Source organism: Euprymna scolopes, chromosome 13 (genome assembly GCF_053919585.1).
Source record: "Euprymna scolopes isolate OS-2025 chromosome 13, ASM5391958v1, whole genome shotgun sequence".
NCBI classification, from domain to species: Eukaryota; Metazoa; Mollusca; class Cephalopoda; order Sepiida; family Sepiolidae; genus Euprymna; species Euprymna scolopes.
This window is the reverse complement of record NC_136494.1, coordinates 49,208,309-49,226,942: the sequence shown is the minus strand read 5'-3', so window position 1 is coordinate 49,226,942 and position 18,634 is coordinate 49,208,309. Positions and strand designations below refer to the sequence as shown.

The 18,634-nt window shown below is 37.9% G+C and overlaps 1 protein-coding gene across 9 annotated transcripts in view; it reads left to right on the top strand.

Annotated features, from left to right (window-relative positions):
- Positions 1-18,634, top strand: part of LOC145292010 (tyrosine-protein phosphatase non-receptor type 4-like) — a 973,203-nt gene that overhangs the window by 158,602 nt on the left and 795,967 nt on the right. For all 9 annotated transcript variants that reach the window (XR_013869534.1, XM_080138005.1, XM_080138003.1 and 6 more), the window contains one exon: positions 16,720-16,862. Coding sequence is in view for 8 of the 9 variants with exons in the window: in XM_080138000.1 (XP_079994126.1) it covers positions 16,720-16,862 (143 nt within the window). In the remaining variant the exon portion in view is untranslated. The remainder of the gene's footprint in view (positions 1-16,719; positions 16,863-18,634) is intronic.

Here is an 18,634-nt window from a genome sequence, read left to right as displayed (position 1 = left end):
GGACCCATATAAACAGTTGTAAGCGATCGTAACGACATCGGAACCATGTGCAAGAAAAGCCTTTTGAAGACATACACGAAATGGTCACACACATTTTGCCTTTTATATATATAGATAGATATATATAGAGATTAGTAATGTACTATTAACTGAGATATGCAATATTTACCTTATTCTTATTGTAATGGTCATTCTTCTTGCAATTTGTTTTTTAACAAAAATATTGGATTTTTTATTTTGACAGAAAAATTATTAATTTTAAAATTAAAATTATGTAGCAATAATTATGTAAATATTGATTTTCTTAACATCAATAACATATTTGAATATAGTACTTTTTACGACATTTCAGAAATTTCAATTTATGCTCGTAGAAGAGGAGGGGTGTAGAAAATGAACCCCCCCTCCCTTTTCACATTTCAAATAATAAAATTACTTCATACAATTAAACAATGATAAATGCAGAAGTAGCAAATATTTAATTTAAAACATTTTTAATCGCTACTTTTTATACATTAATTTTTTGTTATTTTGGATGAAACATTCTTTTAGCAGTATAAATAAAACATTAAACTGATTCCTGATATTTTGACATAAACTGTAAGTATATTTAGATACATTGTGTTTGGAATTTTTTCTTTTTTTTTGTGTATTTGTTTTGGTCTTTCCTTTCTCCTTCTGAAACAAACGATGTGCAGGAATCTGTCTGACTCTGAAACAAATACTGTCCACACAAGAAAATACTGTATTTTATGTCTCTGAGGCATGTACTGATGCAAATGAGTACCGGCCCTGCTTACAGTTCAATCGTGCATGTGCAGTACCATTTCTGCATCGCCTACCATAGTGTTCAGCTAGTCACACATTGTCCACACACCCTTTCCCTTTGATCCCTGATCACAGCACATGTAAGGTTGCACTGGTAATCTTAATGTGTGCTTTATCGCACGGGTGCTTCTAAGATTTCTCCATTTTATGTTATCTATTGGCCAGGCAGTGTAATATACCCAGTTTCATCTGAAGTCTCCTCATCTACTCCGGCAGATGGGATGGCATTTATCCAGGGTCACACGTATGTTCCTTCTTGAAACTTGGATGTGCATCGATAACGAGGTAGCTTGACTCATGCTGTCGCCCAGATGATAATGGTTTCATGGGCATTGAGTCAATATTTCTTATCCTAACCTCATATCTGTTGATCTAGTTAGGCGGTGCAGTGAATGATCATATATTTTCCTTGGGTGCAACACTATACCAATACACTGAACAGAGCATCTCTTTCTAGCAATCCACTTAATACTGTAGTGACATCATTCTACAGTGCTGTTGCCTCCCCAGCTGGCAGAAAACTCCTTTGATTCCACACTAGTAAATGCAGTACTGTGCTGTATGTTATGCTCAAAGAATGTCGATTCAAGATGTTTCTAGAGTCCTGCTACATCATTGGCTGCCAAAGGGTAAAATGTGCTGGACTGCAAGTGTTTGTCATTATAGTGTGTTATATCCATCCACATCCTTTGCCAATTAGCTTTTACTTCTAACCCCACTTTTTTTCGTCCAGTGAATTAGGGCTGGATCAATTGTCTGATATTCTTCACATGCTCTCATAGCTGACCTCACATCAGCTTTGGTAAACATTGGGCAAACCTGATGGATGAAATACAGTGTTTCAGGTGCCTGGACATCCAGTATTTTTATATAATCCATAATCTGGCTAATTGTCATTCCATGACTCCTTGTGGCATAGGTCAGAGGTATAGGCTCAGTCACAGATTTCATCCTCTCAAGCCACCTTTGTTACCACAAAGATCATTGGACCTGCTAAGTTCTGACCCAATGGGTCAGAGCAACATCTATGAACAGTTCATAGTCTTCTATCAGCAACTTAATCATTTCAAATCACCATCAGAGCAACATGTCACTGGTGGCCTTTCTGCATACTCTGCTCTTTCTGGTGAGCATGTCCACTAGCCAGTTATACATGCTTACTGAATGTGTTTTTAAGTGTATGACTGCACTTACATTTTAACGTCAGATTCTTCTTCTGTGCCTTATCAAGTTTAGCTAAGTTAATGTGTTAGGCATCGTTCATGGATCACAGCCAATGTACATCTTTGAACATAGCATCATTGCATTTTAGGAGCACACCAGTTGCCAAGGAACTTGTGTCTACCCATACATTGATGTCTTGTCCATTCGCACACCATAGGTCTTATGAAAGACTACTCTGCATTACTCTGGCTATTGTTTCTTGAACCATTTTTCAAAGTGGGGAATCCTCTGTGGTGGTATCCCAGCCGTGGATCAGAGCATTGGTCCTTTGCTTTATAACTGAAATTGCTGCTTGGAACCTCCATACATGCTGGCAGATACCTGATTAGTTTCTTGTATAGAGAGAAAATGGTATGATATGTCACAACCTCTGGGACATCTGGAATCATACTCCCACACTTCCACCGTAAAATGCCATGCTTCCTACAGACTTCCAATCCAAGCATTCGTGCGCCATCTTCAAGTCACACTGGATCCTTGCTTTCTACCCCAAACCGAAGAAAATGCTTCTTTACTTGCTCTGCAGGCACCATGCTGCTCTGGATGTATATATAGTAGGTACGTGAAAGAAAAATTCAAAGTTAACATATCTTAAAATGGAACAGCTCAGCAGAAAGAGTATGCAGAGACCATTCTAATGATACTTGAACCACCTCTGTAGGACAAATAATAAGAAAGTTACAACAATTCTAAAGCTGAAATTTGAGGCTAATTTTTGACAATAGAATCAATGGATTTCCTTAACAAAGTTGTGACCGATATCAAGATTTTTCACAGTTATTTTGTCATAACTTTCTTATTTCTTGTCCGATTTCAAAAAGACAAATATCACTGGAGAGCTTATTGAATGGAGAACAAGAAAAATATATTTTGAAAGTTTATTAATGAATTATTTACAAGATTAAGAGGTGAAGGGGGATGCTGGGGCGGAAGATGCAGTCAATTACTAAGGCAATATTACATCCCCGCATATGAAGTCTGCTGCTAATGCTGATTTTTTTATGTAAAAAAAACTGCAGAAGCACCGTTTTTTTATTTCTCATCATACAAACACCAATAAATATAATTTTTTTTTACATTTCTCATGAACTTTTAGCATATAAATTATTAAAATTTCTTTTAGCATATAAATTAAAATTTCGGGTTTGTATTACTGTACACAGATTCGAAAAAGTTGTCAAAAAAAAACAAATATATAACAAATAAATGTTATCAAAGGCAAGATAAGTTACTTTTCTACCTAACTGGATATATTTTTCGTGTTTTTATTCAGCTCGAATACAGTGTTTATCGATTTATTGGAAAATTCAAAATGGCGCCCGACACTCTCTTTAACACGGTAAGTTCAAGAAAAGATGTTACAAATAATAAACTAGACAAAATACTGTTAGAAATTTGCTCATTATATGTTACCGTGACATAAGTTGGCATATATTCGGTGTTTTTTTAATAGTATTTTGTCTAGTTTATTATTTATAACACCTTTTCCCAAACTTACCGTGTTTAAGAGAGAGTGGCCGCCATTTTGAATTTTCCAATACAACGGTAAGCACTGCATGTTTTTCGAGTTGAATAAACATATTACATTGAATAAAAGCAAAAAATGTATCCAGTTTGGTAGAAAAGTAACTTATCTTGGCTTTGATAATATTTATTTGTTATATATTTGTTTTTTTGTCAACTTTTTCGAATGTGTACAGTAATACAAACCCAAAATTTCTTTTAAATTATTAAAACTTTTAGAATTTAAAGTTTGCAAAATGTGCATGATAAAAAATATATTCATGAAAGTTTTATTTTTTAATTTTAAAAATAACTCTTGTAGTTTTTTTAATTGTAAATTTGTTTATTAGTTTATTATGGAAGAAAAAAAAAGCAGCTCGATAAAATAGAAAAAAATACATTTTGCCGGGGAGAAATGTTTTGGTTTAAAGAAAGTAAAATAATTTAAATCCTAAAAGTTCATTATGCTTAAATAAATTTTAATAATTTAAAAGAATTTTTTTAGCCAGCCGTAGTTTGGCGTCATTGCCGTTATTGGAAAATATTTGTAAACAAAGTGCGTAGGTTAACGATATGGCGTTAGTGAAATTTTGAAAATTTTCGTAACGGCTTCACATTTTAGGTAAACTCAAAACCAATGAAGGTAAAGTCATATAGGCTTCATATTTCGCACAAATAAGGTTTAATATCTATATTAACGAATATATATAGTTTCAAAACTATTACAACTTATCTTCAGGTCTAATAATGATGATTTAAATGACACAAAACTTCACTTCAAAAATGTTTACACTTCTACTGAACGTATGGAAATAGTTCAAATACCAGCATGTAGCGAAACATGTGTGCTACCCCATCAGTATCCCTGCAGTGTAGTTAACCCCCCGGATATAGGTGGTAGGGGCAAATTTATGACACATACCTCAGTGCACAGAATTACGGCTTACTCAAGTTACCAATGCCACTTAACCCTCGCAAAAGCCTTGGCATTTTCACATACCTATATATAGTCTATGTATGCCGATATTGTCTGTCGAACAGTTACATTCTTGGATAGAAACAACCTCCATCATCGCCTGCATAATTGATGAGGCTACATTAATCCCATAATCCTATCCTAGTCAGTATCTTGGTTCGATGCGTCACTGAAGGGTATCACAGTTTGGAAAAGCCATAAAGAACGGTGCACATGCGCCTGAAGGTAGGCTTTTCTCAAGTCCAGCATTGGACCTCTTCCTATGCCAGTCTCTCAGTTTTTGTGAGCATGTATGCTTCCACATAGTTGTTCAGTTCGCGATAATCTATAATGGGTCGCACTTTTCCTTTGTTATGCTGAACAATCGCCATTAACAGAATTACTCCCTTTGCACGATTCAGCTCTTTCTCCGGGTACCGAATTAACCATCCATTACAAATCCAAGTTTTCAATTTGCAATTATAGTCTTTCTGAATGTGTTCAGGCATGGTGTATTCAGGTGTTTCATTCATCAACTGTTTTTGTGACCAATCACCTGACTGCTATCCAATGTTTCTTAGTTTGAATACAGCATTAAAATCAGGTCATTCTATTTTCACTGCAACAGCAGCACCAAAACTTGGTTTGAAAAATTGGCCTCACTGTACTCATTTATATGAACACAACCAAACAGGCGGATGGTGTCAAGTCCGAACAGGAGATCAAAGCTCAGTAGATATTTATTCATGGCCAGCATTTCCACAACCATGAGGGTCATCTTATTCATCTGCAGATTAGTCTTGATTGTTCCCCTACTGATCATGCTCTTTCTGTCAATGGTCAGCACAGTGGATCACAAATCAGACTCCTTACAAAAGACCATGTGCACTACGCATCATTCCATTGACATACACATGCATCACTGGCAGGTTGGTATTTACCACATCTCGCCCCTGTTTCCATTTTCTGGATACTTTGATGCAACATGGCCCTCCCTCTGTCATCTGTAACATCTGATGGTTGGCTTATGGTGCTGCCTTGGTCATTCAAACTGGCAGTGTTATCCAGATGATTGAGCCCAGAGCTATCCAAATAATGCAGCATTCTATGTGGCCTTGGGTAAATGCACTTTTTCATTGACTAATCAGTTGACAGTGGCAGCCAACCCTTTATTGTTCATGACAGCTCTTGCTCGACTGAGCATGCTTTCTGTCTATCAATGCCAGCAGGTAAATGTAACAACTGCTGGGTATGGGCAGGCATTCTGGCTATGAATGCATACTTCAATGTTTGACTCCTCTGAACAAACTAGAGAGTTTCGTCAATGCAGTGTAGAACACATCTACCGACTCATCTGAGCGTAAGGTGCATCTTGAAAACTGCTTCGTATGCCTCGCACGGGTTGAGTGCAAAGATCCTTCATAGTGCATCTTTTACATTGGTCTCATCTGGATCCAACAGTTGCTGGTAGACATCTGACACCCCTTTGGCTAGTCACAAGGGGATTACTTGCCTGACCCTGTCAACTCCTTAGTGGTATCATATCGGATGCACTCTCTCCAACCAATCAACAATAAACATTGCTCCCTCATATTCCGGTATGAGTTTTAGGTCGAACCTTCCTTAAGACATAATGCTGAGATAGCTTGTGTTTGAGTATTTTTTTTTTGTAGTCGTCCTCTACTTCTCCTTCTTCGGAAACAAACAATGCATGGGAATCTGAATATTAAGAAAATTCATTGTTTTTTTTTTGTTTTTTTTTTTTCCTTTCTTGCCCTCAAGGTACACACATATGCAAATCAGTACAGGCCCTGCTTTTGGTCCAGTCATGCACATGCAGTGTAATTTCTGCATTTGCTGCCATTCATTTCATTACACATTATCTACATACATTAACCTACTTTCAACTGCCACAAATTTAGATAGCATCAGTTTATATTGGGCAATCATAAACATTGACATTTCTATCCTCTCTCTGAGAGCAGCCCCCTGTAATGAGGTTTAATCAAATGATGGTCAATTAGACTCCTAAGCGTCAACCAAAACTTTGAATGACTGCTTTCAGATCCTTTGGAATTTATTCAGCAGTCACAGAGAGCTTCCTAACATCTATGAATATAAAAGCGAAAATGTATGTATGTTTGTATGTGTATTCGCTTTTTCTGTATGTCTACAAAAGGCTTTTTTCAGAGAAGCGGTCGGTTGGTTCACAGTTTTTTAAAACTTTTTATATCACATAAATCGTAATATCTCAGAGTTAACAACAAAGTCCGCCTGTCTGTTTATTTTGCTCGACTTCAGGAAGATAAATATTCAACATTTGTCGCTCGCCGCATGTGGGTTAGTCTTTTTCCTATAACATCTTGGGAAAATAAAAATAAAGCGTTCCCGCAGTAAATGAAATACTATCCCGCTGTCAAACTTGACCTCATTAAGTCATTAAAACGTGCGCCTGCCAAATCCAAGTAATTAAATAAATTCAAACGTGTTTCCGTTAGCATCTCGCGATGGCCCAATGGTTAAAACCGTCGCACTGTTTTTTTCACACTTTAATTTACAACTTTGCCTCAACGGTTCGAGTTCGATCCTCATACTTATCTACCAAAACATTTTTTTTACCCTCCCCCAAGAGTTTTCACACACACCTCCAAACACCCGGGCAACGCTGGGTACCCCTTGCTAGTTTACAATAAAAGAAATCTCTCTAGCTCAGGTGAATTTGACCCCAAGCAAGACTATTCTCCACTAGAAGATGTACTACTTAAAGACTGTTGACAGCAGATGTTTCTTATTTTATTATTACTTTCTCCGCTGTGACTGTAACGTGCATCCAGGAGATAAGCGCCCGCATGTTTGCGTGTTGTGTGGGTACGTGGGAGAGACGGATGAGGGGGAAAAGACTTACCTCGAGACCAGCTCAGCGTTACCGACCAAAAATAGAAAAGAAAGACCAAGATGGCGGCCGCCGTCTTTTGTAAAGTATGATGTCTCGCAAAGTCACACAAATTCTCGGAATATGCAAATTTAGCCGGCCTAGAACGACGATAAAAGCGGGTGAGGGGAAAGACGTGTGGGAGTGACGATTGAGTTGGCTGGGGAATCGTGTGGCTGTTGCTTCTTGTGCCGTGTTGAGGATATCTTACCGTGTTAAAGAGAGAGTCGGGCGCCATCTTGAATTTTTCCTTACACTTTTTCGTTACAAGCTATTTCCGCCATTTGGCCTCTAGGACTATGATTGAGTCGAAATTTGACTTAAAGCTCATACCCGAGTTTGACGGGTCTACGTCCATCGTCGACTGGGTTGAAAGGGTCGAGCTGACGTGCGACCTTTGTGAGGTGAAAAGGGTACACACTGTGATTCCCCTGAGATTGGCTGGGGGTGCCTTGAGTGTATATCAGCAACTCAGTGCTGCCAAAAACGGAGATGTCACCGCAATTAAAGCTGCGCTGTACAAGGCATTTGCCATGGATCCTTGTACGGCCTATGAAAAATTTGCTTCCCGAAAACTTCTACCGGAGGAAAGCGTGGACGTTTTCTTCGCTGAGTTAAAGAAACTCACAGTTCTGTTCGGTGGAGGGGTGTCGGAGCGGACGCTCGCGTACGCGTTTGTGGCGGGCCTTCCCACTTGGGTGAAGCAGCTACTGAGAGCCTCAACCAGCGTTTCAACAACGACCATGGAACACTTGATGGAACGTGCTCGAGCCATCATTAAAGATGAGGAGGACCTGGGGGAACCAGTTGTGATAGCGACACAGACAGGCCAGATTGGCGCTCGGGAGATTCCGAATCAGAACCCTGCAAGCAATGGGAAATGTTTTCGCTGCAGCCGACGCGGACATTTTGCAAGGAATTGCACCAACAGGAGGCGTGTGCGCTGTTTTAAGTGTGGCAGTTTGGGGCATCTAGCCCAAAACTGTGTGGGAAACGTATCAGGGGAGAGGACGTCAGCGCCGCCCTGCTCCCCGAGCAAAATTTGAACAAGGCGCAACCAGTAATGACCGTCTACGTAAACAGGATACCCTGCTCAGCACTTCTCGACTCAGGCTGTTCGCAAGTTGGACTAAGCATCAGGCTGTGTCCAAGTTGGACTAAGAGGAAGATCAAAGTCACCATGATAGGAGGCGAGACCCAGACATGCTGTGGAGCTGGAACTGTCAAGATCTACACGGACACCGGTGCAGCCACTAAGATCAATGTGCTCGTGACCCAAGGAAATCTCCTGGGGTTTGACCTGTTGCTCGGATACGATGCCATCAAGGCGCTGGGGGGAGTCGCAATTTATCGGGATGGAAAGGTGCGATTCTTAGAGGCCCCAGTGTGTGCAGCGCTCCATATCGATCGGCCGGATTTTACAGTGGACTACGACTCGCGCAAGAGGGCCTGGATTGCATCTTGGAAGTGGACCGAGGGAATGGCACCGACTAAACTCAAGAATGGGGTTGCAGAGTACCCTATACCCAGTGAGGCCCGAGCAGAATACGAAAGGGATTAAAGGCGTGGATCCAAAATGGCTAGTTAATCCCCTACCCTGAGGACAAGCTTGGGCCTCCCAAGGGTCTAATACCCTTGATGGCAGTAGTCCAGCATAACAAGTCGAAAGTACGGCCTGTGCTGGACTATAGGGAGTTTAACAAGCATATTGAAGCCTACACTGCCGATGCTGATGTATGCGCCAGTAAGTTGAGGGAATGGCGTCAGAAAGGCACTAATGTCTCGATATTGGATTTGCGAAAAGCCTATTTACAGGTGCGAGTTGATGAGACGTGGCCGTTCCAGGGGCAGAGGTACTGCCTTACACGCCTTGGCTTTGGCCTAAATGTGGCACCACAGATCATGAAGACTATTGTCAACACAGTATTGTCCCAAGAAAAGCCCATGAGGGACTCAACGTCAGCTTACATTGATGACGTATACGTCAATGAAGATGTACAGTCTGCGTCGTGTGTCGAAGAAAAGTTGGCTCAGTTTGGTCTGGAATGCAAGAATCCCGAACGTTTAAGGGAAGGAGCACGTGTATTGGGATTGGATGTTTATGAAGAAGATGGCACCCTACAATGGAGGCGTGGCAGTGAAATTCCAAGCATCCCCAACCTCGTTACAAGGCGGACCGTTTTTTCTTGGTGTGGAAAACTTGTTGGTCACTTACCGGTCTGTGGCTGGCTCCGCGCAGCTGTTGGTGTGATTAAACGCAGAGCAAATTTAACAACCACGGGTTGGGATGACATATCCGATGATGTCCTACTAACTCTGATGATTAAAGAGACACTGGAGAGAGTGAACAAGAAGGACCCTGCCTGTGGGCGGTGGTGTGTTAACGGAGACAACGTAGGTGTGTGGGTTGATGCCAGTTCTTTGGCGTTGGGAGTATCGTTGGAGCAAGGAGGAAACGTGTTCGAGGATGCGTGTTGGCTGCGGCCCGTAACAGATTCTCAGCATATCAACCTGGCAGAGCTGGACGCTGTTGTAAAGGGGGTAAATCTGGCCCTGCAGTGGCAGTCTAAGAAGTTGACCTTGTACACAGATTCTCTCTGTGTCTACCACTGGGTGTCTGACACACTTTCAGGACGGACACGAATCCGTACCAAGGCAGCAAGATGGAGAAGGCTAGACACGCTAAAAAACCTGGTATCTGCGTATGGGCTATCACTGAGTGTCACTCTGGTGCCATCACATTGTAATTGTGCTGACCAACTGACCCGTGTACCTCACAAATGGTATGAAGCCACGAAGATGGGAATGGAAATTACTGCTCGATCTTGTGCAGTTGCAATCGACCCATGTCAAATACAAAAAATTCATGCACAGAGCGGACATCCGGGTATCAAGAGGACCCTTTATTTTGTGAGGCGTGCATACCCAGCAGTGACCAAGATGGATGTCAGACAGATTGTCAGAAATTGTGAGGCTTGCCAGTTTATTGATCCTGCACCAGAGCGATGGCAGAAGGGTCGCTTGGAAGTTGAGAGTGTGTGGCAGCGGCTGGCCATGGATATTACCCATTACAGTGGCAAGCCCTTTCTAACTCTCATTGATTGCGGGCCTACGAGATTTGCGGTGTGGCGGCAGATGACCGGACAGGATTCAGCAAATGTTGTTCGCCACCTATCATCCATTTTTTTTGAGCGAGGTGCGCCGGAAGAGCTCCTGACTGACAATGATGTAGCGTTTTGTAGCCAGCAAGTTCGGCAGTTGTTAGATGAGTGGGGCGTCCGACTACGGTTGCGATGTGCCGTCAGGAAATGGCATTGCTGAAAGAAGCCATCGCAGCATCAAGAGAATTGCTGCCAGGAAGCAATGTACTATTGCGGAAGCAACATATTGGTACAACATTACACCAAAGGACGGGACGTCCCCTTCAACCGCACCTGCGAATGCTATTTACACGTACCGAGTCAGAGTGAAGGGAATCAACACTACGCAGCCAACCGACAAGGGAACATATAACAGATATGAAGTGGGAGATCCAGTGTGGGTGCGGCCTCCAGGAAATCGGTGCACCGACAAGTTTAAGCAAGGACAAATATCTGGAGTGATTAGCCAGCAGTCTGTTTTGGTCGATGGAACCCCACGACATGTGCGAGATCTTCGCCCAGCTACCGAGGTGCGTCACACAACTACAGAAGAAAGCAGTGAAGCGTCTAGCGATGAGCTGCCGATGCACGGATTCAGTGAGCCCCTTCCAGAGACTGATAGCGATACTTCATCTGATGAGGCGGAACCAGATCCAGAGCCCGAATCTGAAACAGTGAATGTACCTCTTCGCAGAAGCACACGCACTAAAAGGCCACCCCCCCAGTGCTCTCTATGTGATCATCAGATCAGGGGGGAGTGTAACGTGCATCCAGGAGATAAGTGCCCGCGTGTTTGCGTGTTTTGTGGGTACGTGGGAGAGACGGATGAGGGGAAAAAGACTTACCTCGAGACCAGCTCAGCGTTACCGACCAAAAATAGAAAAGAAAGACCAAGATGGCGGCCACCGTCTTTTGTAAAGTATGATGTCTCGCAAAGTCACACGAATTCTCGGAATATGCAAATTTAGCCGGCCTAGAACGACGATAAAAGCGGGTGAGGGGAAAGACGTGTGGGAGTGACGATTGAGTTGGCTGGGGAATCATGTGGCTGTTGCTTCTTGTGCCGTGTTGAGGATATCTTACCGTGTTAAAGAGAGAGTCGGGCGCCATCTTGAATTTTTCCTTACACTTTTTCATTACAGTGACAATGTTTCAACCTTTGGCAGCCTACACCCAATGGTGTAGATCACTCAAATGTATTATTTTTAGAAATAAATATGACTGTTTTCCTTCTATTTGATTCTTTTATTACAAAATATGTTAATTGATCTTACATTCAATGGAAAGATTAGGTCCTATAAATCTAACCTCCAAAAAAACGAGCACTCTCGATAGGTGCAAAAAGAATATGCGGGTGGATGTTCTAGAGTCAAACCTGAACCATACTCTTATGTAGGCACCGCCAAAACTGGGGGGGCAGGTAAGTGCTTTTTGACGGACTGTCTTTTTAAAAATCTACCAAAAATCAGGTAATTATTCGATCAATACGAAATTTTCGCCGATTATTAAGAGAAGAATGAACTTTATAACAGTGTACTTATTTTTCATAAACGATATTTATATATATATTTTTTTTTTACTTACAACCCCCCCCCCTTGTTTTGAGGTGGTACAAATATGCTTAAAATAATCATCTGAAACTGAACACAACATATTGTGTTGTTGTAAGGGACAGAAATATAGATTAAAAAAAAAAAAAAAAAAAAAATTGTTTGCATACCTTATTTTGACGTCTGAATATCAGAACTTCGATTGTGTTTAATTATCCCGCTTTTGAGTTTTGAAGTGTGAAATTCGGTGAATATGTTAAGTAAAATAATTAATTTAAGTTAAGCAAAGCAAAAAAAAATTTTTTTAATATTTATACGAAAAAAGCCATTTTAAAATCTTTGATAAATAAATTAACAATTTTTTTTTAGCGAGCCGAATAATGCATGACCATTATTAAACAGTGCAGGCTTTGAAGAATCGATACAAAAAAAAATTCGATAAATATTGTGCCCTTTGTGTTAAAAATAGCATCATTTTTTCGATCCCGTTTGAAAACGTTTGCCGCCTTTCGACTACGGTGGACCAAACGCGCTGAAATAATTTTTTTTTATTCTGCTTTAAATTGCCTCTCCCCCATTTTGGGGAGCCTGGCCCCCACACATACACATTAAAAACCAAACTCATACAAATGGTCACCCATCTGGTACTGGCCAGCCTCAGCGTTAACAATACATTGAAATTTTCGTTACTGAAAAATAAGTATTTTTGGCCTGTTTGATCTTCCATAGTTTGCTTTTTATCGAATACAAACGTAAACAGTGTCGATCTAGACTCTAGATTGACGCAAAGTAACTGGTTGCCTATATGAATAAGTGGAATTATTTGAAATCCAGGTACTTATATTATAATATTTTTGCATATTCTCATAGAAAATCATCCTAAATCTTAGTTAGACAACAAATAAATAAATGAATTATTTCAAAAACCTTTTTTTTTTAAATATTTATGTACGTTTTTTGTGCAAGACAAAAAATGTCAATTGTTAACTTTTTTGGAAAATTTAACATTTAAAATTTAATTAAAAATAGTAGAAAAAGTTTTACATTATTCTGTTCTCTATATGATAAAATTCAGGGTTTTATCTTTCTGGAAAAAAAAAAGTTACTCAGAAATAATGGATTTTAATAAATGTAATTTCGTTTTAAAAAACAACAACAACTTGATTTTTCGGCGATTTTTGGCGGTGCCTACTCTTATGTAATAGAAGCTTGGAGACCCACCCTCTCTCTGATTAAAGTGAAATGTTTGTACAATCATATGATGTTCATTTCATTCTGATAAATGTTGTGGCAATCTCATTTACTATTTTCTGATGTTTTTTTTTGTTTTTTTTTATTCAATTGTATATATTATGTGATAAAATGTAAAGAATAATTACGTAGTCATTAGATGTTCATATAATGTTTTTGTCCAGTCTTTCATTTTAGAAATAGTACAAATATTGATCAAAATTAAATTGCATTAAAATCTGAAGGTTTTTTTTTCTGCTGTGATATGATCATTTGGTAGTAATAGCATTTTAAATGATTTCAGGTTTGAAAAACAAAAAACGAAACAGTTTCCGGTATAAATACTCATATCTGCACAATGACTAGATTCAGATAAATAGGTGAAACCACACCCATGGAAAGTTATGGTGATTATTTAGTGAAACAGGAGTGGTTTAATATATCATAATTTCCTTTCCAAACAATTAGGCCATGTATTAAATAATCTATTAACTTAAAAATGAAACCTAGTTTAGTTTAGATTCTATAGCAAAATATTTTACAATTTAATAAATTGCAATTTTCTTATATACTGGTCTTTTGTTTCATTTAATAATCTGATTTTCTTGATAATATAGAGGAATTCTAAAGAAAGGCAGCTTTCTGCCATCCTAAAATACATGTATAAACACCTAATATATTTATTATATATTAAATTATCCATCACATCAAATTTATAGATAGGACCTTAAAAATGTGCTCAAATGTAAATAAAAAAAAATCATCATGTTAATTTGCTGTTCTCATTTTGCATCAACATTTTTTTAAAGAATTGTTAGGAAAAATAACTATTTTATCAAGGAAAATGCTTCCACCTCTGAATTCCATACAAATATTTTTACTTGCTATAATGGTGTTTGAAGTTAGCAGATAGACTTGAAGTAATAATTGTCACATTGTGTAAAAAGAATCAGACCTCTTGTACTTAACATAAATTTTACTGAATTAATAAAATCAAAATGAATAAAAATGGAAAGTTAAAAAAAAAAATTATGCAGTGAGTTTAAAATTAAAAGAATGTTAATCCCTCTTATTATGAGGCCCGGAAATTATCAGTGTATTTGTTGGCATTAGTTAAAGCAAAATTACTAAAATAGACCAAGATCTTTTTTGAACATGTTCCACCACATGAAAGTAATAAATGAAGAAAAAGTAACACCTATTGTAATTTGGAGAAAGTCAAAAGGAGACATATATATGGATATTATAAAATAGGCATTTGTTAGATACGGGCAAAAATGGGCGAATAAAAATAGGGGGACCTAGTTTTGAAAGCCGATTTATCCTATTTTTTTGTAGGTTTCCGACTACTTTTTGATTGTATTTGAAAGATTAGAGACTAAAATTAATTTCCTAAAGGAAAAAATATTTGTACATGTGAAAAAAAAAAAATTATAGAAAATGTCTTCACGGCGAGCTAACCAATTCAGCTTAATTTTGAAGTTAAATAAATTCATTGTAAAAATCCTTTAAGTCGCCAATAAGAATAAGCATAGATGAAATGCAGTTTGTTTTTATGCCTGGGAAAGTATAACTGATACTATATTTATCCTGAGGCAAATGCAAGAGAAGTACCTTAATAATAAGAACCTATATCTTGCCCTTATGGATTTAGAGAAAGCTTTTGACAGAAATGCCAACAGAGGTTGTCAAATTTGTGGTTGTATTGTATAGAAATACTCAAAGTTGTGTAGAATTAATGTTAAAGGAATATGTCAGGGTCCTATATTGAATTTATCTCTTAGAAGCATTGTCCAGCAAGTTTCATATGGGTTGTTCAGAAGAGATGCTGAATGCTTATGATTTCGTATGTGCCTGGGAGACAATAGGAATCTTTTGGGATGAGGCTTCATAATTTGTGTATTTATTTGTTGTGGACTGTTATCCTCATCTTCATAGTTGTTTCATCACGTTTCGGCCAACTAATTTTCTCAACTCATTTAGGTGATTAACTGTGACAGGATAGGAATGTTGAGTATTGTAGCTGTATACCCAGTAATTACTGTCTTCCATAATTGTCTTGCCATGTTTTGGCTAACTATTGAAGGCAGTAATTACTAGGGATACAGTTAGAAGAATCAGCATTCCTATCCCATCATAGTTAATCACATCCCATCATAGTTAATCACCTGAAGAAGGCCAGAGGATGAGTGGTGAAACAACAACTATGAAGATGAGGATAACAGTCCGCCAAAAAAATGAATACATGATGGAAAACCTACTTGTAAAGTTAAAATCTTTGAGAAATGATGTGGCAAGTAAAGCTCTGAGAGTGAATGTTACTTGGACTAAAATGACGATCAGAAGTTGTAGTGTGATAAAGCTCCCCCCCCACACACACACCCACCCACCCAAAAGAAAACTTCCTCTGCTCAATTTGTGGAAAGGAAGTCTGATGCAATTCAATTTTTTGTGGTGTCTGTAAGCAAGTGCAGTGGAATTACTGGTAAACTGAGGGAAAATAACCAATTTGTATGCAATTGAGAAAGATAAAGAGACAGTATATCTAGATGGCAAAACTATTGAATTTTTTTAGAAGTTTTGGTAGCATTGGAGCACAAGTTGGAGCAAGTGCTAGTGTAATTGCAAGAGTTAGGAATGCATTGAATAATTTCAGGGAATTTCTGCTTTTACTAATCAGTAAAGCATTTGACTCTTCCCTTTATCGACAGTGGTATCAGCAAACATGTGTACACAATGACGATATGTAAAAGTAATACTTGATCAGTAAGAGAGGCTTAGTTCTGATGACCTTAGAAGACGATTGAATATGGATATTATTGGGAGATGTGTGCAAAATAGGAGACTTTAATAGGATGGCCATGTTGAAAGAATGGATGAAGAATCTTGGGATAATAGATAAACCCCATGGGAAGGCCAAGGAAAACATGAGATGAAGTGATAAAAGTGGAATTGAGAAAAAGAAGGATGAATAAAGACATGAGCAGAGATAGATTAGTTTGGAAATCAATTTCTTAAGTCATAATCCAATATAATTATAACAATCTGAAAATATTTAATGTGAATAAGATATAAATGATTAAGTGTTTTAAGGCATTTCTAATGGACATTGATTCCAGGGTACTGGCATTTTTAATTTTACATTAATGCACAAGTATTTGAATAATTTTGTATTTATCCCCATTATTGTTATTTTCTATCTCCGATTGTTGGGTAAATATATTTATGAAAGAGATTCATACACTTCAATCATTTATCTTTCTGTTGCTTTTAATTTTTAACAAAATATTAAAAAGTTTTTCTAAATGTCAAACTTGTGTAAACAAAGTCTTTTGCTTACTTTCTATTTTTTTCCAGCTTTGCAAGCGATGTCCATTAAGCTGGTCTCCAGCGGAAGTTATAATGTGCGGGCATCCGAAATGGCGCACGATCGTCAGCTAAAGACAGTCACATGTTTAGTGCATTTTCTTGATGATACTGAAGAGTATTTTGAAATTGATGTAAGTAACACTTATTTGAATGATAAACATAATAAATAATAAAACATAATAAATAACACTTATTTGAATGATAAAACATGTGTTGATATACAACGAAAGAAATGATCTTTACTTTATCGATTGATAGAGATTGAGGCAAAGATCTTATGTAGTGTTTGATGTCACATCTGATACATGATTGTGTAACAAATATTAGAATTATGAATGTTAATTTGTTTTCAATATTTCAAATATTATTTTGATAATTATCCAAATTGAATATTACTTTGGTTAATCTCTGTTTATATAAATATTATTCTGGTAATGTTAAAAAATGTATGATTATTTTTATGTGAACTTTCGACAAAGTGAGATGTGTGGTTATTATTAAAATATTGATAGATTTTACATTTAACAGTAGATTGTGTGTTTATCAGTCATTTAATTATTTAATATCAAAATTTTTAAAAGGAAAATACACTAGAAATTTAAGAAATTAGAAATTATTGTAAATTTTAGAATTGTTAGAAATTATTGTAAACATTTTATAGATGCATTTCTAATAGCAATGTCTATGGGACATTCCATGCCAAATCATCCAGTAAAAGATTGAAATCCCCCCCCTCCCCCCAGAATTTGTTACCCTTTGACCCCTGTAAGATATACATAACTGCCAAATTTCAGACCCAGCAATCAATGAGAACCCTGTTTTTGAGCCCAGCCAAAATAAGGCCAAGAGGCCGAAAAAGGATTGTCGCGGCACGTCATGACAGGACTATCCATCGTTACAAAATTGTAAATTTTTTGAAAAGTATTTAGTTTCTGGCCTAGAAAATTGCACCTATTTTTTGACCAAAGAATCTGAAAATCAACCTTAGAAAACCAGGGGAGTTCATCTTGTGGGACTTTTTTGCCCATTTATATGCCAAGACAGCTTCTGCGGGAACCCCCAAAAGGGCATAACTTTGGGGGTCAAGAAAAGACAACTCTAGGGGGTCAGAGGTGATATCTGTTTTAATATTTAGAGAGCCAAAAGATAGAACTTTCATATATACATATATATATATATATATATATATATATGTTCATACTTGGTATTTTATTCTTTCACATTGAAATTTAACGCCAAAAGTTGACAATTTTCAAAAAATCTTAGTTGAAAAAGCTAAATTTTCATCTAATATTGATAAATATGAGAAAGTTTTATAGCTGCCTGGGTGTAATTTAGAGGTATATATGTGTTTATCTTATGATTTTATATTTCAGTGGATAAATTCTCTAGCTCTTAGACAAAATTTCAATGTTCTTCATTTTTATGACTGAATTTGAACGCCTGATGTTGAACAAGCAATTTATGCGAAACCTTGTCCAAAAGATACTATTATGGTGTTAAATGGTAATAAAAACGAAAGGAACACAAGACTCTTAGAAACAAACATGTATTCACATATATTAAAGCAAGGCGGGTTGAGCAATACCATTCTTCAATTGTTGGGCGTTTGCACATGACCTGCTTAGCCGCGTACTAAACTCTGACTGTCGGGCACCAGTACTCATTACCGGAAGTAACATCACCAGAGGAAGTGATGTCCTTAGATAGTCCATTAATCTCATGGAGGGGCATCTCCAACACTCCCCTCCCAAGCTTTTTGTTCGTAAAAGCTGTCAGTACCTCTTCCTTGTAGGGTTTACCATCAATGGCTTGGTAAACTTTCTCTTACAGAATGACCGCCGTAGTTCAGGTGTTGGTTGAGGTGGTTCAAGATCAAAAGTTTTGAAGATAGTGTCTATCG